Source organism: Octopus sinensis, linkage group LG1 (assembly GCF_006345805.1).
Source record: "Octopus sinensis linkage group LG1, ASM634580v1, whole genome shotgun sequence".
Taxonomy (NCBI): domain Eukaryota; kingdom Metazoa; phylum Mollusca; class Cephalopoda; order Octopoda; family Octopodidae; genus Octopus; species Octopus sinensis.
The window spans coordinates 191,874,137-191,895,164 of record NC_042997.1 but is presented as its reverse complement, the minus strand read 5'-3'; the positions used below and the strand labels follow the sequence as shown (position 1 = coordinate 191,895,164).

The following is a 21,028-nucleotide window of genomic DNA, read 5'->3' as shown; positions in this document are numbered from 1 at the left end:
ACCTCACGACAGGAGACGCGGATGCGGGCAGCAGCATCGAACTCCCTTGTTGATCAAGTGCCACGTATCAGAGGTGGATTCACAAACTAGTGTGGCTCATTCAGCGGTGGTGCCCCAGCATGGCCGCGGCCTTCGGGCTAAAACATTTTTAAGGATTTAAGGATTTATATATATATATTATACATACATATATATATTATACATGTGGTAAGCAGCTTGTTTACCAACCACATGGTTCCGGGTTCAGTCCCACTGCGTGGCACCTTGGGCAAGTGTCTTCTACTATGGCCTCGGGCCGACCAAAGCCTTGTGAGTGGATTTGGTAGATGGAAACTGAAAGAAGCCCATCGTATATATGTATATATATATATATATATATATATGCATGCGTGTGTTTGTGTGTCTGTGTTTGTCCCCCTAGCATTGCTTGACAACCGATGCTGGTGTGTTTATGTCCCCGTTACTTAGCGGTTTGGCAAAAGAGACCGATAGAATAATACTGGGCTTATAAAAGAATAAGTCCTGTGGTCGAGCTGCTCGATTAAAGGCGGTGCTCCAGCATGGCCGCAGTCAAATGACTGAAACAAGTAAAAGAAAAAAAAATATATATATATATTAATATATATATACATTTATATATATGTGTATATATATGTGTGTGTGCACATATATGTGTATATATATGTGTGTGTGTGTGAGTACATATGTGTATGTGTATGTGTGTGTGTGTGTGTGTATGTGTGTGTGTGTGTGTGTGTGTGTGTGTGTGCGTGTGTGTGTGTGTACATATATATATATGTATGTATTTATACAGAGATTATAAGAAGCTCCAAGTAATAGAAATCATGCCATATAACTGCAGAACACAATGTAATCATGGGATGTCTGTATTAAATGATTCTTTGAATGTTAAATACTCATAAATGCTTTCATACAGGAAACAAGCCATATTACTGCAATATCTCTGAAAATATTTTCTGAAAATTCTTCTGAATAAATTTATAGATTGTATGATCGTCTTCGCAGACAGCAGCAGTCACTACCTGCTTCTGCTAGCTCTCTGTCTATCTGTCTCTGTCTCTGTCTGTCTGTCTCTGTCTCTCTCTCTGTCTCTGTCTCTCTCTCTCTCTCTCTCTCTCTCTCACCTTCTCTCTGCAATACTCTGTTTGTCAATTCATTGCTATTTGATTGAATATTATACAGTGGTTTAAATTACACGAGCTGTTTTACTCCATGGTTACAAGCATGGTTAGGGGGTTAAGAAGCTTGCTCTGCAACCATGGTTTTGGGTTCAGTCCCACTGTGCGGCACTTGGGTAAGTATCTTCTACTATAGCTTCAGGCCAACCAATGCCTTGTTAGTGAGTTTAGTGGATGGAAACTGTATTATACAGCAGTGTGCCATACACAGGAGTTTATAAGTTCCAGGAGTCTGTGGAGCATGGAAACATCCCTTAGCTTACTAAGGCAACGAGTTGTCAGAAATGTTTGCACACCGGGCGAAATGCTTAGCCGTATTTCGTCTGCCGTTACGTTCTGAGTTCAAATTCCGCCGAGGTCAACTTTGCCTTTCATCCTTTCGGGGTCGATTAAATAAGTACCAGTTACACACTGGAGTCGATATAATCGACTTAATCTGCTTGTCTGTCCTTGTTTGTCCTCTCTGTGTTTAGCCCCTTGTGGGTAGTAAAGAAATAGGTATTTTGTCTGCCGTTACGTTCTGAGTTCAAATTCAGCTGAGGTTAACTTTGCCTTTCATCCTTTTGGGGGTCGATAAATTAAGTACCAGTTACGCACTGAGGTTGATCTAGTTGACTTAATCCCTTTGTCTGTCCCTGTCTGTCCCCTCTATGTTTATCCCCTTGTGGGCAATAAAGAAATAGGAAACATCTCTTAACCACTATTGTTCCTAGCTCAGCTCTGCTCTGATCTGGTGTAATAGCACCTATTAAGGTCCTGGCTTACGATTAATTAGCATATAAGGGCTTGCTTACCTATGCATGAGAAGACTGGATCTGTGACCTCCATGAAAAAAACCTTCATGGTTTAATGGAGGGGAAAGTGCATGCAGCAACACGTTGTGGAATGCAGAGAGGAAGATGAGACATGTGAGACAGTTTGGTCGTCCACTGCATCTGTCTCTATCCCCAGTCACCATGTCCTGGTCTTGCCACTGGATTGAAGATGATCCTCTAGCCACTCATAGCTATGGCAGCACTTTTAAAGGGGTGACACTTTTGGGTCTGCTGTAGGCAATATGTGTGTGTTTTTGTGGCATCCAGGGGCAGCTAGAGTGTGTGCTTCAGGTGGCACACACTCTAGCTACACTAGTGCCTCTAACATGTAATATATATTATTGCATACAATGTAGCACTCTCTTCTTTCATCTTTTAATTATTTCAGTCATTAGACTCTGAATTTTTAGTCATGACTCCGGCAAGTCATTAGACTCTGAATTTTTAGTCATGACTCCGGCAAGTCATTAGACTCTGAATTTTTAGTCATGACTCTGGCAAGTCATTAGACTCTGAATTTTTAGTCATGACTCCGGCAGGTCATTAGACTCTGAAGTTTTAGTCATGACTCTGGCCAGTAATCATCATCATCATCGTTGTCGTCATCGTCGTCGTTGTCGTCATCATCGTCATCATCGTCATCATCATCATTTAAACGTCCGCTTTCCATGCTAGAATTTCTAGTCATGACTCTAGCAAGTCATTAGACTCTGAATTTTTAGTCAAATGAATCAGTCCCAGAACTTGTTTTCTTTTTTAAGCCTAATACTTAATCTAGCAAGCATTTTTGCTGAACTGCTAAGTTACAGGGGCATAAACACATCAATACCAGTTGTTAAGCTGTGGTAAAGGACACACACACACACACACACACACACACAAACACTCACACAGAGGCTTCCACACAGTTTCCATCCACTAAACTCTCTAACAATGTATTGGTTGGCCTGAAGCTATAGTAGAAGATGCTTACCCAAGTGCTGCGCAGTGGGACTGAACCCGAAACCATGGTTGCAGAGCAAGCTTCTTAAATCCCTAACCATGCCTGTAACCATAGAGTAAAACAGCTCATGTTATTTAAACCAGAGGTTGGATGACAGATAGGCAGAATGGTTAGAGCACTGAACAAAATGTCTTGTATTTCTTCCAGCTCTGAATTCAAAACCTGCTGAGATCAACTTTGCCTTTCATTCCTCTGGGGTTGGTAAAAGAAATTACCAATCAAGTTCTGGATAAAATTTAATCGTCTAGACATCTTCCCTCAAAATTTCAAGCCTTGTAACTATGATAGCAGCAATTATTTCAACCCATTATCCATGGCGTATGAGTGGCTGTGTGGTAAGTAGCTTGCTTACGAACTACATGGTTCCGGGTTCAGTCTCACTGCATGACACCTTGGGCAAGTGTCTTCTACTATAGCCTCGGGCTGACCAAAGCCTTGTGAGTGGATTTGGAAGATGGAAACTGAAAGAAGCCCATCGTATATACGTATGTATATATATGTATGTATGTGTATATATATATATATATATATATATATATATATATATATATATATATATATATATATATATATATATATATATACATGTATGTATGTGTGTCTGTGTTTGTCCCCCCCCCCCCAACATCGCTTGACAACCGATGCTGGTGTGTTTACGTCCCTGTAACTTAGCGGTTCTGCAAAAAGAGACCGATAGAATAAGTACTAGGCTTACAAAGAATAAGTCCTGGGGTTGATTTGCTCAAGTAAAAGGCAGTGCTCCAGCATGGCCACAGTCAAATGACTGGAACGGTCCCTTGTGATCATAACGTACTTTAGTGGCATCATATAGATAAAATTAACTGAAAATAAGTTTTTTACAATTTACAATATTAATTGCTGCCTTAGCTATCTCATATAAATGCACATTTATTGTAGCTGACAAAAGCAAAGATGTCTATGCAGAGAAAAACTGTGTATAACTACACAAACTGCTATAAAACTTAAATGTGCAGTAGGGCTATAAGAACTGCCAAAAATTAACTTTAATAATGTATATTTTATATGCAAATAAAAAACATTTTTGGCAATATATGATACACAGTAATGTCCAGCATTTCATTGTTTGTGCTTCATCAGTTGCCAAATACCTTCATAAAAAATTGTTAAATGCTATTGTGGCTTTGTAATTGTCTTATATTTGAGTTTTATTAGCGAGTTAGAGCACAGTAGCAAACTATTATAATGTTTAATTTTTACAGTGTTGAAATTAGCTCAGAATCTGAAATATTGGAATAACCAGGAGCAAGCATGGCTGTGTGGTTAAAAGGTTTGCTTTTCAACCACAAGTTTTCGGGTTCAATCCTGCTGCAAGGCACTGTGGGTAAGTGTCTTCTACCATAAATTCAATGCTCTGTGAGTGGAATTACTAAACACAAACTATATGTGTTTCTTTATTACCCACAAGGGGCTAAACATAGAGGGGGCAAACAAGGACAGACAAACGGATTAAGTCAATTACATCGACCCCAGTGTGTGACTGGTACTTAATTTATCGAGCCCGAAAGGATGAAAGGCAAAGTCGACCTCGGTGGAATTTGAACTCAGAACGTAGCGGCAGACGAAATACGGCTACGCATTTCGCCCGGCGTGCTAATGGTTCTACCAGCTTGCCGCCTAAACAAACACAAACTATATGCATTTGTATTCTTTTATTTGATTCAGTCATTTGGATGCAGCCATGCTGGAGCACTGCCTCTAGTCAAACAAATCAACCCCAAGACTTACTCTTTGTAAGCTTAGTACTTATTCTATCAGTCTCTTTTGCCGAACCGTTAAGTTACAGGGACGTGAGCACTTGTGAGGCTGTCAAGTAACACAAATAAGTAACTATTCAACTAAAAATTTGTGATCTGTTCTCTAATTTTGTGGGAGTATTTCTTATCAAATATTTTGGCAGTGTGTCAAAATCTATAGATATCATCATCATCATCATCATGTCGCAAAATTTGTGGCTTTTTGTTAATACTACAAAAAAACTATATAAGCAGGTAGTAATTTAGACTGTGGCCCAAACTTTCTTTTTGTACATAGTTGGAATATCGTGTATGTAAACAGATTGGTACAATAGTAGGAGCTGTGTAAGTGTTCAAGTATTTGACTCCTTAGAAAGAAATCCATTTAATTCCTTAATTCTGTCTTATTCTATTATTCTGTTATTGGTTTCAACCAGTGGCAGGGGCCATGCTGGGGCACCACCATTAACATTAATGCTTGCTAATTTCAGACTTATTTCCTGGCTCTGTCTCTGGACTAAGTCCTTGGCAAGTAGTGAGATGGACAGAGCTGTCCTTTTCATTTCTTGCCCTGATAGGAGTTGATCTGGTATATCAGATAAAAATTTGTCTAATTGTTCTTCAGCAGGGAGTATTAAAAAAATTAATTAAAAATAATTATTCAGTGAAGAAATAAACAATATGAATCAATTCCTAATATTACATTCATTCCACGCAGGTTGACTTTGCCTTTCATCCTTTTGGGGCCGATAAATTAAGTACCAGTAGTATACTGGGGTCGATCTAATCGACTGCACCCCACAAAAAAATTTCGGGCCTTGTGCCTAGAGTAGAAAAGAATATTACTTTCATGTTTACAGCAAATAAGGGAGACAACTCTCGACTGGTTTGAGTATTATTCTATCCTCATCAGCAAAGCATAGTCTTCACCAAGCTTGTCATAGTAATGTTAAAGGATAATTAATTAAATTCAGAAGACTGTACATTGGTCGGTTGAGGAAAACGGAATTGCTTCAGGAACACAACACATAAATCACCATTCAAAAGCAATATGTGAAATATCTAAGAATATGTAGGGCAGACTAAGCTTAGATATAAGCATGTATGCATGTATGTATGTATGTATATATGAATGTATGCATGTATCGTTGTATATAGATTAGGAGGTAGGTATGCTAACATGTATGTATGCAATTATCTGTGTATGCAAATGTATGTATATATGTACATGTATGTAATCATGTATGTAATAATGTGAGTATGCATGTATGTATGTGTGAATGTATAGATGCATGTATGTATGCATGTATGTATGTAAATATGTAAGCTCTTGAGCATTCATGTATGCATAAATGTACGTATTTGCATATGTATGTATGCATGTATGTATGTATGTATGTATGTATGTATGTATGTAGTATGTATGCATGCATGCATGCATGTATGTATGTATGTATGTATGTATGTATATATGTATGTATGTATGTATGTATGCATGTAGGCACTTATGCATTCATATATGCTTGTATGCACATATTTGTATAGATGTGTATGCATGCATGCATTAATGTATTTATGAATGTAGGCACTTACACATTCATGTATGCATGTATTTGTCTCTATACATATGTATGTATGCATACATGCATCTATGGAAGTATGTATGTATATATATGAATGAATATATGCATGCATGAGACATAAACATGTGCTTACATTTCCCTAAATTATGTGTGTTCATACATGTGTTTGTGTGTTTTTGAGTGTATGTATGTATGTATGTACGTACGTATGTGTGTATGTATGTATATAAGTATGCATATATGCATGTATGTATGTATGTATGTATGTATGTATGTACGTACGTATGTGTGTATGTATGTATATAAGTATGCATATATGCATGTATGTATGTATGTATGTATGTATGTATGTATGTACGTACGTATGTGTGTATGTATGTATATAAGTATGCATATATGCATGTATGTATACAGCCACACATACACAGACACACACACATGCAGAAATACAAAAGCGCATACAGAGACATACAATCACATGCATAAACAGTCATACACACAAGTGCGTACACAGTCATACTCAACCATTATCTGATTCATGGCTTTTATTGAGATAAAGCACTTATAAGGAAATGTGTGTATAGAACTCATAACATAATTAACTGATATAGTCTTCAAAACAAGTGACACATTTCACATGTGTTGATATACAGGGATCGGTATATATATATATATATATATATATATATATGTGTGTGTGTCATCATCATCACTTAATGTCTGCTTTCAATGCTGATATATATATATATATATATATATATATATATATATATATATATATAATTGATGACTATATGTCAGTTTCTCCGTTTTCTTTTTCTGTTATATATATATATATATATACATACACATATATACATATATATATATATATATATATATATATATATATATATATTATATATATATATATATATATATATATATATATATATATATATATATGGGCTGGAGTAGTCATTCACACATTCATTTTTAGCTTGGTTTCTATGGCTGAACACTCTTCTTAACCCTTTAGCATTTAATCTGGCCATATCCGGCCCAAATATTCCACCTGTTTTATGTTAAAACTGACTGGATCCAACATCTCACACTAGGCAAGATGCTTAGCAGTATTTCGTCTGCCGCTATGTTCTGAGTTCAAATTCCGCTGAGGTTGACTTTGCCTTTCATCCTTTCAGGGTCGATAAATTAAGTACCAGTTATGCACTGGGGTCGATATAATCGACCTTATCCGTTTGTCCCCTCTGTGTGTAGCCCCTTGTTGGCAGTAAAGAAATAGGTATATGATGATGAATAGTTGTAGAAATGGTCACTGATAAAAGTGAGTAAAGTATGTCAGTAATGAGTGACCTGGAGAAGAGAGAATGATGGTTAGTTGTACAGAAGGCAATAATTGCTGGAGAGAGAGAGAGAGAGAGAGAGAAGGAGAGAAGGATCATAGAGATAGACTGGGTGATGCTAAGAGAGAATAAAGGATATCAATAATAAGTGATCTGGAAGAGAGGTAGTGATGGATATCAGAACAGAAGAGTAAATGGTAGGGTATATTGGAGCCTGGTAGATCTGGTGCAATATTAGGTAAGAACTTGTCAAAGATAAGCAGAATGAAAAAAATGGTGACTGCTCTCTGTTACTGGAAGTGAGGAAGTGTCACATCCAGTTCGTTAGTGCTGTAGAAAAGACAAAATGAAGTTTCAGGAGGCAATTAAGAGAGTTATGTCTCTTGTACCCCAAAAACCCTGAGTGAGGTGTGATGACTAGCACAATGGGGTAGAGTTATGTTTTTTAGAGGGGCTGATATGCATGGAGTGGGGTTTCTGGAAGTAAGGATTGGGGGGTGGGCCTAAAGCTTTAACTTTATGTGTGGGTACATACGTCTGTGTATTTATGTGTATATGGTTTGGTGTGGCCAAAACTTTGCTAGGCTCTCAGATTTTAATGATGGAAGGACCTATGGTGGAGGTCCTAGCATTTATATTGGTGGTGGACTCTGTAGGTAAGTAATCACATATCGTCTTTCATATAGGCAAGAGCAAAAAATTTCACTCTTGCAGTTTAGATTGATGTCCGGATGAAGTAAATTTTTTAACATAATTCTTTTCTTAGCTAGACATGGCCTGCACTTTGGGCTATTGTTAAAGCAAGACTTGCATCTCTCTATGGCTCTCCTCATAGTGTTGGAATCTACAGTTCTTACCTTCAACAACCATACAGGCCAAAACAAGGCTGTGACATGGCATCTTTCTTGGATATTAAAGGAGGAATTCTGGTTATAAAATCTTGCACTGGAAGAACCTTCTGTCATGCCCACACTTCTTCATGATTGACTGCCCACTAGTGTTCTTTGATGTCATCTCTGCCTCATATACAACTGTCTCTGCATTGCAGTGACCATTAAGAGGAAATGTAGTGTTACCTCTGTCCCAGGTATGTGCCTACCAACTAACATTTTCTTTATAGTGGGTGCACAGCTTAGTATATATATATATATATATATACACACACACATATATATATATATACATATACACACACACACCACACACACACATACATATATGTATAATTAAAATAAGCAACAAGGATATCCAAGGTTGAGTAGTACAATTGTTTCATGCTACTTCATTTTATTAAACCTTGTAAGTATTACATCAGTTTTAAAATGTCGAGCAATTGCTCGACATTTTAAAACTGATGTAATACTTACAGGGTTTAATAAAATAATAATAATAATAATAATAATAATAAACATTGTGTACAGTGCTCAGGTGCACTACAACTCATCTAAAGTGCATATATAATCAGGTGTAGTTTCGACGGATTTCGGAAAGCATGAGGGCCTTAAAGGATGCAGTGTCATGGCAGTCAACAACTGACGCAGGCAGTTTATTCCATGCTTCAGCAACTCTGAGTGTGAAGAAATGTTTCTGAAAGTCATGGGAGCTGTGTTGTTTTCTGACTTTGTAGGCATGTCCACGTGTGTTAGACACATGGAGATCAAAAAGGTGTTCAGTGTTGTTATTAGTGAGGTGGTTGACAACTTTGTGGGTGTTTACCAAGTCCGTCGCCAGACGCCGGAGCTTCAGTGAATCCATGCCCAGGGAAACAAGGCGCTCAGAATATGGTAGGTGTCTGATGGAGTGTATGCGTTTGGTTGCACGTCTCTGAACAGATTCCAGGAGGTCAATGTTCTGAGCAAGATAGGGGTTCCAAACTGATGATGCGAATTCCAAGTGTGGTCGTACCATAGCTGTATACAGTTTTAAATAGATGGCTGGAGAGCGGCTAACAAAAGTCTTGCTGAGTGATGCCAAGACACCCTCGGCCTTCTTGACAATTTTAGAGATATGCTTTGTCCAACGCAAATCACTGCTGACAATGATGCCTAGGTCACGCTCGCAAAAGGATTTCTTGATATCAGTGTTGTGGAGGGAGTATGTGGACGCAAGGTTTTTTCTCCCAAAATGCATGGTGGTACACTTGTCCACAGCCAGTTTCAGTTGCCAGTCTGTGATCCATTGCTGCATTGTGTCCAGGTCTGATTGCAGGAAAGAGCTGTAGACAACAGGATCTGTCCTCTTGATTTCAAGGTACAGCTTGATGTCGTCTGCATATTTTAATACTGTGGCATTCTTTAAATTTGCATCTATGTCATTAATGTATGCCACAAACAAGAGGGGACCAAGGACAGATCCCTGTGGTACACCCGATGACATCTCATATGGTGTAGAATGCTGTCCTAGAACTGTGACTACCTCCTTTCGGTTGAGAATGAAGGATTTCAACCAGTTAAAAAGGTCATCCCTCACACCCATTGCAGAGAGTTTCACCATAAGCCTTTTGTGTGGCACAGAGTTGAAAGCCTTAGCAAAGTCAAGGTAGACAACATCCACCCATGAGCCACTGTCAGTGATCTGAGTAATGTCCTCAAGGAACTCGACAAGCTGATCACTGCAGCTGGAGTTAGGGACAAATCCATATTGTGAGGGTCGGATGAGACTGTGTGAGCTCCAGAAGTTCCAAAGTGTTTCTCTGACACACGATTCCATCAGTTTTGCAATACAGTTAGTGAGACTGACTGGGCAATAGTTGACAGGTGATGTGCGGTTGCCCTTTTTGAACAGTTCCGGAGTAGCACCATTGTTGAGACAGTACTGGAAGAAAATAGAGAGCTGGTGTAAAAGGAAGTACCTGCCACGCTTGAGAAGCAGATATGTAACTCCATCAAGACCAGGGGAGGCATACTTGCGCTTATTTTGAAGGTGACGTCGCAGCATTGCAGGTGTAAATTCCATAGTTGTTATGGAATTTGCTGTTAGAGATGGTGAAGATGGTACATTTTGATTTTCAACAGTGAATATGTTTGCATAGCACTCGGCAATGAGTTCTGCGCATTCCTTGGGGTCGTCAGTGATCTGGTTTGTGTGAGGGTTGCGAAGAGGGCCCACTGGAGAGTGAGGTCTCTGCTTCGAATGCACATATTTCCAGAAAACCTTGCTGTCAGGATTGGCTGCTATGCACTGTTCAAATTCAAGCACTGCTTTTTTTGTCACTTGCTTGAGATGGTTGGAAGATTTATTCCGCTTCTTCCTGTTGGTGTCTGATTTATGCAACTTGTATTCCCGTTCAGCAGTTCGACGTTCCTTCCTGGCAAGTCGGACCGCTGAAGTTTCCCAAATTGCACTTTTGGGGCGGTTCTTCTTTTTCTGTTTACATGGCACTGATGCTGCACATGCTGCCCATATTGAGTCCAGGATACTCTGGAGTATAGTATTCACATCTCCAGAGTTGTAAAATTCACGCCAGTTTGGGTGCTGTAGTTCAGTGTGGTACAGGTTCCAATCTGCTCTCTTCCAATCGAAGGAAGCAGATTGGAGATGGTTCAGGTTTTTGTTGTTGCCCGCAATGAAGTAGCATGAAACAATTGTACTACTCTACCTTGGATATCCTTGTTGCTTATTTTAATTATAATCACCCCATTTGATTTATATGGATAATATCATACAAAATTCTGGTGCCTTTAACTTAAGTACCATATTCATCTGAATCTAAATTTTGCTGAACTTATACATATATATATATATATATATATATATATATATATATATGAGTATATGAGTAAATGAAGTGGGCATTTATGTAGGGGTACAACCAGCTAGAGGCAGTTGTAAAAGTCCCTGAAATCATACCTGCTGCTGTGAGTGTGTGCGTGCGCGCGCGCGTATGTGTGTGTGTGTGTGTGTGCGTGTGTAAACCAACCAGCGAGACCTCAAAGAAGTAAACATTAAACAGAACAGCTAAATTTCCCTCTTCTGTGATATTCATGTATTTATGCATCGCGAGACTTCTATGTGGTAACTCGACATACGCGAAATAACAGTTAATTCTTCCGCAAATAGTTTCCTTACGTTTTCAATAATTAAAATTGATCAGCCATTAGCTGTGTAATTTGTAATAAACGAAATTGAAATAAATATTTTGATAATAAATTGCGCTTGCACGAATGAAAACGCAGAGTGTGTTCGCCTTTACCTGTCAAACACCGCTCTGGCCACTGGTTGAACACGAGCGCGCACACATCGTTTTTACTCGTGTTTCAATCGCGCCCTAGTGGGTTTTCCTGTTAAAATCAGGTGTAAAATCGTACGACTTATACACAAGTAAATACCTCACATATATATATATATATATATATATATATATATATATATATATATATATATATATATATATACAGGATCGTTTGTAGATATATAAAAATCTGGAGGAGAAGCACACTCTAAGATGTAGAGCAGTTAATAGTGTAGTGGGGTAGGCCGGTTTATGGGGTTACCCTGGGTTTCTAAACCCTTTATGAGCGAGAAACGCGGAGTAACCCCTTAAACCAGCCTACTCTACTATATTATATTATATATATATATATATATATATATATATATATAGATAGATATAGATATAGATAGATAGATAGAGAGAGAGAGAGAGAGAGAGAGGGGAAGAGAGCAATATGCTTCTGTGTGTGTGTGTGAATTATTGAAAAGCTATGTCAGTGTCATGTTGAAAGCAGCTACGAGACACTCCCTGTTTTATTGAGGTGTTTATTTTCCGTCTGTCAATATTTACCCCATAATTGTGACCATTACAACTATTTGTCTAATGCTCTAAAATAACGTCGTGATTTTTTTTTTAACCCAGAGCAGCCACAATTGAGCAAACCTATAATCAAAAGTATTCAAACTGTGCCCACCTCGACTTTTCTTTTCAACTATTATGCATCTAGCGCTACATTAACCTATATATTTCTACCCCTTCAAGATGATAGTATGTGATTTGAGGGTGACTTTGCTGCTATTTCTAGCTTGTCGAACGACAGCGTAGAGACACCCTTACAAAAACGTAATTATTTCTGAAAATACGTCAGTAAGTTCACACGAAGCTGTTTTTATTTTTGGTTTCGCTTTGTAATAAACAAAATGGTAGTGAGGCAGCTTATTTTCTTTCTTTGTGTGTTGTAAGCCGCTAAATAACCACAAAGCGTGTTTTTGTAGAAGCAGTGGAGATAGCACGGTAATGATGATGAGAGATATAGAGAGAGAGCTTAGATGATGAATTAGCTGGCTGTGGATGATATAGGCGATTGGTAGTGCTTTTATAAGATATAAGTGATGGTAGTCGTGGCAGCAGCCAGGACCCGGAAGTAAATGAAGTTGTACAATAATGTTGCTGATAGTTCAGGTCATGTCCGTTTTACCAGTGCAACGATCAAGATAAACACGGAGTTTGAGTGGAGTGAAAGCTAGTGACATGACACGCGGTTCCCCTCCTAGACGGAATATACCAGCCTCATCTGATTATTTGCTGTGATAAACGAGGGATGAAGCATTAAAGCAGTACAACTAATGGGAAATAAACATTTCGACAGGAAAAGAAAGAAAGTAACAATAATTTATAATTAATTTAACCAACGAAACATATATTCTGATTTTCGGATGATGCGCATCTAAGTGCAGATACATACCCATACATGTATATATATATTTAATATTTTCAATTTCTGTTGGTTTGTGTTGTTAATTAATTTATTTTTCATTTAACTGGATATAGATGATCTGACATTGTTGTAATTACTTGATTTGTGGAAGAAACAAGTAGCTGTTCTTTCGTCTATGCGTAAAGAAAAGGTGCGCGTAACAGCAACTTCGAGACGTGACAATCTTTAAAGCTTTTATTGTCTTCTTTATCTACCTTATTACCTGCCGCCAAATATTTCTGATTTACTGAATAAGGACTGGCTAGAATTGTGGCTGCGCCTTAAAATTCAAGGTTTTTGATCACTCAGGTAAAATTGAAATAAATTTCAGAAGTAATTATCCGTCGTCGCACCTTTTTTTTCTTACAATATTTTGTTTTTAATATAAACGATATAGATATATATATAAAAAACACCTTTACTGTCAGCTATTTTCTTATCGAAATAATTCTCTTAATTATAATAAATATACAGATTATCTTTCGTTCTTAGAAATAATATATGCCGGAGTTATTAAGACTCTATTTAAAGAAAAAGAAACCATTGCTCAGGTGTTCGTGAAATGCGAGGATTTTTATAAGTGGCACTCATTGCTGGCGAAATTTCATCCGTTAATCTTCTTGATAAACAATACTTTATAAATAAACATACGCAAAATAATCCCGAACAGACTGGTTTTAATTTAGCACATGAAAACAGCTGTATTTTTCCGACGAAATATATTTCATTATACCGTCTCTGTCTCTCAAAAACAAGTTGTACCCAGTTTTCTCCAGAAAACGAGGTATTTCTGACTTAAACAGAATGATCTACTGTGAATATATATTTATGTATTTATAAAAAACAAAAAAGACATTATCGGACGCACATATCTTTTTGTATTCAAGTAATAGTTTTCTTTTAATAATCTATTTTCTTTATTAAATTAGAAGAAACGTTTCGAAGGTATTGAAAAAAGAAAGGCTTAAAAATGTGGGGTGAACTGCGATCCTATGTCGTCGAAATGGTTTATACCTGTTTTTTCCTCTCTTGGCACATGACTTTACCACTTTTTCAAGAATACGTTCAAGCTGAAATCTCCAAAAAATACCACCTTGATACATCGGATTTTAAGAAAGGCAACAGTTACAGTGGCAACTTCCATCCACCAAACACAGATAATATAACAACTCCGAGCACTTCAGCTCAAGAGGAAAGTGCTATATCCATTCTTAGTCTTCAGATCGCTGAGGGTCTCCCAGCAGTTGTGTCTGTCATTATTCTGGGAGCCGTTGGCGATCGTACAGGTCGACGCAAGATCATGATTGTTTTACCAACCTTAGGAATCACTGCTTATTCTTTACTCTACATCCTCATTTTATATACAGGCTGGAATATCGATGGACTTTTCATGGCGTCAGCCCTACGAGGACTTAGTGGCAGTTCTGTGTCTTTAATGGCTGGATCTTCTTTTTATGCGATAAATTCAGTAGCCCCAGAAAATCGATCATCACGTCTTGCTGTGCAAGAATTTATTAATGGCGCTACTTATGCAATAGGAAACATTGTTGTGGGCGTTTGGGTTCATTATTCTGGGTTTCTCCAACCCTTCTGGTTTACATTTTGCCTATCTTTATTTTCCGTCTTTCTCGTCGTGTTCGGCGTGGAAGAAATACAAACAGCACGCCGCACTGAACCTTCCACTGAAAACTGTTGCTATGACACATTCCAACCGTTACTAAAATTATTCAAATGCAAAGATGCCGCTTTGCTGAAGATATGGTTTGCCATCCTTGCTTTCCAGACGTATGCCATGGTTCACATTGGACAACTTAACACATTGGTACTTTATCTACTCGGCAAACCGTTTGTATGGCCATCGGTTAAAATTGGTATCTTTCTATCGGTTGGAATGGCCTGTTCAGCTTTGGGAACAGTTCTAGCAGTACCGTTTTTACGTTACCATGTATCGGATACAACTATCGCTGCTGTCGGACTTGTATCAAAAGCTGCCGGAACTTTATGGATTGGAGTCATACAAAGTGAAGCCGTTCTCTATTTCTGTAAGTATTTTGCTTATTACCTATAATTATTAGAAGTTACTTGCATTGTGCGGCGGTAAATTCTCTTCGAACCGAATTGGCAAACCGGACTTCGATTCTTAGTTGAAATTATTGATTTACAATATTTATAATGCTAATACTATTGTGAAAGACATGAATATCTCGACTTGCTGTTTCATTTCATTTCTGAGCTATTTGTGGTCAATTGCAATGTCTTATTTTTGTCATTTATTGTTAAAACTTGTTGGATATGATGTGGTCCCTGAATATTATACTATTTCCTATTATTAAATTCTTGCAACGAAATACATTTCTAAAATGACAGGCAATCGCGCATCATGTCACTGCAATTCATCTGACGAATTCAAAACTTTTATTTGTATTTTAGACAGCCAGAACTCCAGAATTTGTGTCAAGGCAATATTTGCGGTAACTAACAAACACACAATGAATTAATAACGATGATAATGGTTTCTAATCACAACAGCAAAAATAAACAGTCTCTAAGATTATTGTATACTGCTTCAAAATAGTTAATTATAGTAAGTAGCCAGGCAGGTGATTTCTTGTGGTGTCAGGTAGACAATAATCAACAAATAGAAAGCAAATGGCCTTCAAAGAATAATTCTTTATTAAAATAAGTTTCATTGTTACAATTTTAGTTCATATCTTTATTAAAACAAGTTTCATTGTTACAACTTTAGTTCGTATCACCAAATATAATGGCCATCTTTAATCTTATTACAATCAGGATTGTATAATTAAGATAATATAATTTTAACTATTATAAAAAAAAAAATCATTACATTTATTATAATTGCTCTTATGTTAACAGATGAGCTAAACTGCTACAATTCCTTATGAGCAACTGATTTATAGCTCTATGACATGAAGTCAATTAAGGCAGCCATATAAAAGCATTTTGGCGGGGACTGGGAACAGCTCACGATATTAAGGATCACCTATCTATGCTGTATATATGAAGTTGAATGATCAGACTACAGCATCTAGCCTTTCTAGAGTCTTGTTTTATTACAGGTTTATCTATTTTTAATGTCATCTGCTGTAAATACCACATTTTATACACTATTTATTGACTGGGTATTCCATCTTACAAACACATATATCTTATTAAAAAGAAATAATAAAAAGGCAATTTCTAGTTTTCCCTATTGTGCTTTTTCATACGGTCAGTTCATATCCATGGGGTTTAGGAGTTCACTTTGCAACCTAGGTTTATCCCTACTTTGCAGTACTTTGAGCAGTCATACCATCTCATCAGGTTCACCATCTTGTTAGACAAACTATTTATCGTATGTGTGTATATGCATGCATAGTGTTGTGTATTAAATATTTATATTAGTGCTGGTGCCATAAAATGCTCCCAGTACATACTGTAAAGTGGTTGGTGCATGCACCCAGAACACCCTGTTAAATGATTAGCAAATGAATGGAGACTAAACAGAAGACTTTTTAGTCTTGCTAGGACCAAGACCACCTCTCTGGTGCTGGTGATATGATAAAATGCACTTTGTACGCCTTGTAACATTGGTGATATGAAGGCCACCCCGTCATAGAAAACGTACCACAACATGGAACATACAAGCAACATGTAGTTCACAATGTGTTTAAGATGGGATGACTCTCAGTAGGAACTTACTCTAACTAACAACTCGTTTAACCCATGTCAGTATGGCAAAGTAGATGTAAATTATGTTCGTGGCAGGGTGTCTATTTGCAAAGGATGGTGAAACAAAAATTAGTGCATAGCTAAAAAATATCTTGTATTTAGTTCACATTAAATTCCTTTATGCCAGGGTGGACTTATCTATTTTATCTCTTACAAGACCAATAAAATAAATGTTAGAGTAAGGTATAGGGTACTGCAAAAAGCCTTCCTGATTCAACATCAAATGCACAGTTTGCACTGGTCCAAACCATGATGGTAACTGGAAAAAAATGGTCAAGCCTTAGCTACACTGTTACAACCTGCCTGACTTCACTAGGGGCAGGATGTGGCAGAAAATTCTTTGATAGGTATTTCTGGTACACCATATATTATGGTTGTTGTAAATGACTGAAGCCCTTGAAGGTGACATCCTAACATAGTCGCTGTCCAATTGTAACCCCAATAAAGGAATAACAGAACCTGGCTCATTTTATGTTAGTCATCCTTTATTGACATACATGTCATGACTGAGTTTGGCCCATTTATCCAAACTTGTGTGATGGCATCATAAACCATCAAAACTGCTTACCTCTTTATACAGTTTATGGCTCTTGTCTTGACGATTTCATCTCAATCGAAGGAGAAGAGCTTTCTCCGTCCGGGTTGCGGATCCGTGGAACAAGCTGCCAGACGAGATGGTGAAGATGCCGACGACCGCTTTGTTCAAAGCCTCCCTGGACCTCAAGTGGCCTGATCTCTTTACATGAACACCACCCTGTACTTAACTCCATGTCCCCCTACATGGCCTTGCTATTTGCTTTTGAGCCAAATTAACTAACTAACTAACTAACTATTCTTTCTCTGCTCTTGCCTACTCTACTACCAAGTAGGATGGACAAGATATGCTTAAGAATTGTGAAGGTGTCTATTGTTCAGCTACCAGGTCATCCACATATGGCTATAAGTCAGCCTTGACCAAAGCATATCTATGATTCAAAGACATTCCAGCTGTCACCATTCTATCTTTTTTGTCTTATGTATAACTTTATTGTCCAAAGTAAAAGAATAGTAAAAGAGGGATATTGTCAGTTTTTAACGATCTTAAAGTGGACAGATTTTCTTAAATAAAAGTAGGATTCAAGTGTGACAGATAGAATAACAACTTAAAAATACCAGAAATCAAGCAAGTTATTAAAGATGCCTCTATGCGGCCACTTGACCCACTAGAAACAACAGCTAAAATTCATTATCACACCCTTGCCCTCTTAAAGTTAAACTCATTGGCTTATGTTTTCCTGGATACACTGTTTGAAAAGAAAAAAGATCAGATGGTTGCTGCTAGAAGGCTTTTGATCATAGGGACTTAAGCAATCCTACTTGACTAGTGTCCTGCTCAAAGAGAATGTTGTAATCTCAGTCATGCTCCATGGTTACTGGGTAACTGGCTTTCTGAGTTTTAGGGCTTGAGATGGTAATGTCTAAGGTTTCATGGCGATGATGACATTATATATACAAAAATGCTTTAGGTTTTGTTTTCTTTGTCTATCATAGGTTAGTAAACAATGAAATCAATAAATTCAATATTGAAAAATATATATTGAAAAAATTTACTACACTCTCAGAGTGGTTGGCGTTAGGAAGGGCATCCAGCTGTAGAAACTCTGCCAGATCAAGATTGAAGCCTGGTGCAGCCATCTGGTTCATCAGTCCTCAGTTAAATTGTCCAACCCATGCTAGCATGGAAAGTGGATGTTAAACGATGATGATGATGATAGCAAAAGTCTCTCCTTTGCAGTGGTTTTAAATGAATCAGTGTCTTCTTACTTGAATTCAAAAGGAAGATTTGTTCATTTGGTGAAAATGAAAGTTTACCCAAGTTCAATATTTTAAGCAGTAAATGTTTTCACCTTCCCACATGAATGAAGCAACATAGATTAATAGTGTCTCATACACTGACACAATGTAGTTTGGATGAACAATCAGTCTCAGGGAAGGAGGGAATAGCAACAAATATTTACCTGATCATCAAAGAAAGCAGGTAAATTTCCTAGTATCATATAATAATAATAATAATGAAATTATTGTATACAGTGCTCAGGTGCACCACAACTTGTCAAAAGTGCATATAAAGCATATGCAGTAATGTACAAATGTCTGGAGAGTGAACAGTGTATGAGTCAGATACATGCTTGCGTGTGTATGGAGGGGAGAAAATAAGGCGTAGTGTTGGCGAATCTCAGGAAGCATGGAAGTTTTGAAGGATGCAGTGCTCCGACAACTAACAGCTGATGCCGGCAGTTTGTTCCATGCTTCAGCAACTCTTAGCGTGAAAAAATGTTTCTGAAAGTCATGGGAGCTGTGCTGTTTTCTTACTTTGTAAATATGTCCACGGGTGTTAGACAGGTGGAGTTTGAAAAGGTGTTCACATACATGGAAACCACAATTGCCCCTATTCAGCTTAACTAATAATCTTTCAACTCTTCACTGCACACTATGTCATCATACTTCCTGGTTTTTGTATCCTTTACCTTTTAGCATTCAAATTACTGCCAAATGCAATGCTTATTTATTCACATTGTATAGAATTAATCGTGTATTATCTTGTAACATTGAGATTTCAATAATGTGGCTATCTATTTCTAGAATGACGTTGTAGGTAAGTAAGTTAGAGAAGGCTGGATTTAGCTATTTTGAACATAAAACAGGTAGATTCTTTGGGCTGGATATTGACAATTTATATGCTTAAAGGTTAAATGTATAGCAATTCTTTCATTACAATAGGTGACATTTTCAGATTTTCACCTGTTTTAAAAGGACCAATCAGCTCCATGTATTCTGGTCGCCATTTTAACTATATAAAATAAAAGTCAAGAAAATTTTTTCTCTTCTTCATTTAGCTCCTAGCAGTTTGAACAGCTGTCCATTTTTTTTTATTCTTCCTATCATAATATTGTTGAAAGAATCTCAAACTGAATCAGCCATTTGCTCATTCACATTTTGAACTGTCTTACACATTTGAATTAAATGACAAATAAAATTGCTGAATCACTTTCCGTCAGATCATGTTTATAAATAATCGATTTATATTGTTACAATATAAATCGATCAACTTCATAAACTAAAAAAATATTTACTGTTCATTCTCACCCAACTTCTATATATCATCATTAGTTTAAGGTCCACTTTTCCACGCATATGTGAGCCAGACTGAGTTTATTAAAGTAGATTTTCTTACAGCTGGATGGCTTTCCTGTCACTAACCCTCACTTGCTTCTGAGCAAAGTAATATTTCCCCAGGGCCAGATATGTTTATGTAGAATATCAGAAATGAATGACCGTGGCACTCATTTACAACTGTCAAGACAAGGAAATACACACACACACACTTATATACATATATATGCATATGCATACATACGTGGAGGCGCAACGGCCCAGTGGTTAGGGTAGCGGACTCGCAGTTGGAGGATTGCAGTTTCGATTCCCAACTGGGCGTTGTGTGTATTTATTGAGTGCAAACACCTAAAGCTCCACGAGGCTCCAGCAGGAGGTGGTGGCGACCCCTATTGTACTCTTTCACCCCAACTTTCTCTCACTCTTTCTTCCTGTAACGCTGCAATGGACTGGCATCCCGTCCATCTGGGGTGGGGGAACACATACGCCACAGAAACCAGGAAACCGGGCCCGTGAACCTGGCTAGGCTTGAAAAGGGCGAAAAAAAAAAATGCATACATACACACAGATACCTACATATATATGCATACACATGTATGTACGTACATGCAAACACACAGATAGACAGTGGCCATCAACTTGTTAGATGAGTTTGACCAGACCATCACTGGCAAATTATCTTGTTTCTGTTTTTTAACATATATGTTACGTATTTATTATATTTATATAACCTTT

The 21,028-nt window shown here is 37.5% G+C and overlaps 1 protein-coding gene across 1 annotated transcript in view; it reads left to right on the top strand.

Annotated features, from left to right (window-relative positions):
• The first annotated feature begins 13,039 nt into the window (after window positions 1-13,039).
• The window catches only part of LOC115218610 (solute carrier family 46 member 3-like), a 62,006-nt gene continuing 54,017 nt past the window's right edge, over window positions 13,040-21,028 (top strand). The window contains exon 1 of the mRNA XM_029788514.2: window positions 13,040-15,450. Within this exon, the coding sequence (XP_029644374.1) occupies window positions 14,379-15,450 (1,072 nt within the window). The 5' untranslated portion in view covers window positions 13,040-14,378. The remainder of the gene's footprint in view (window positions 15,451-21,028) is intronic.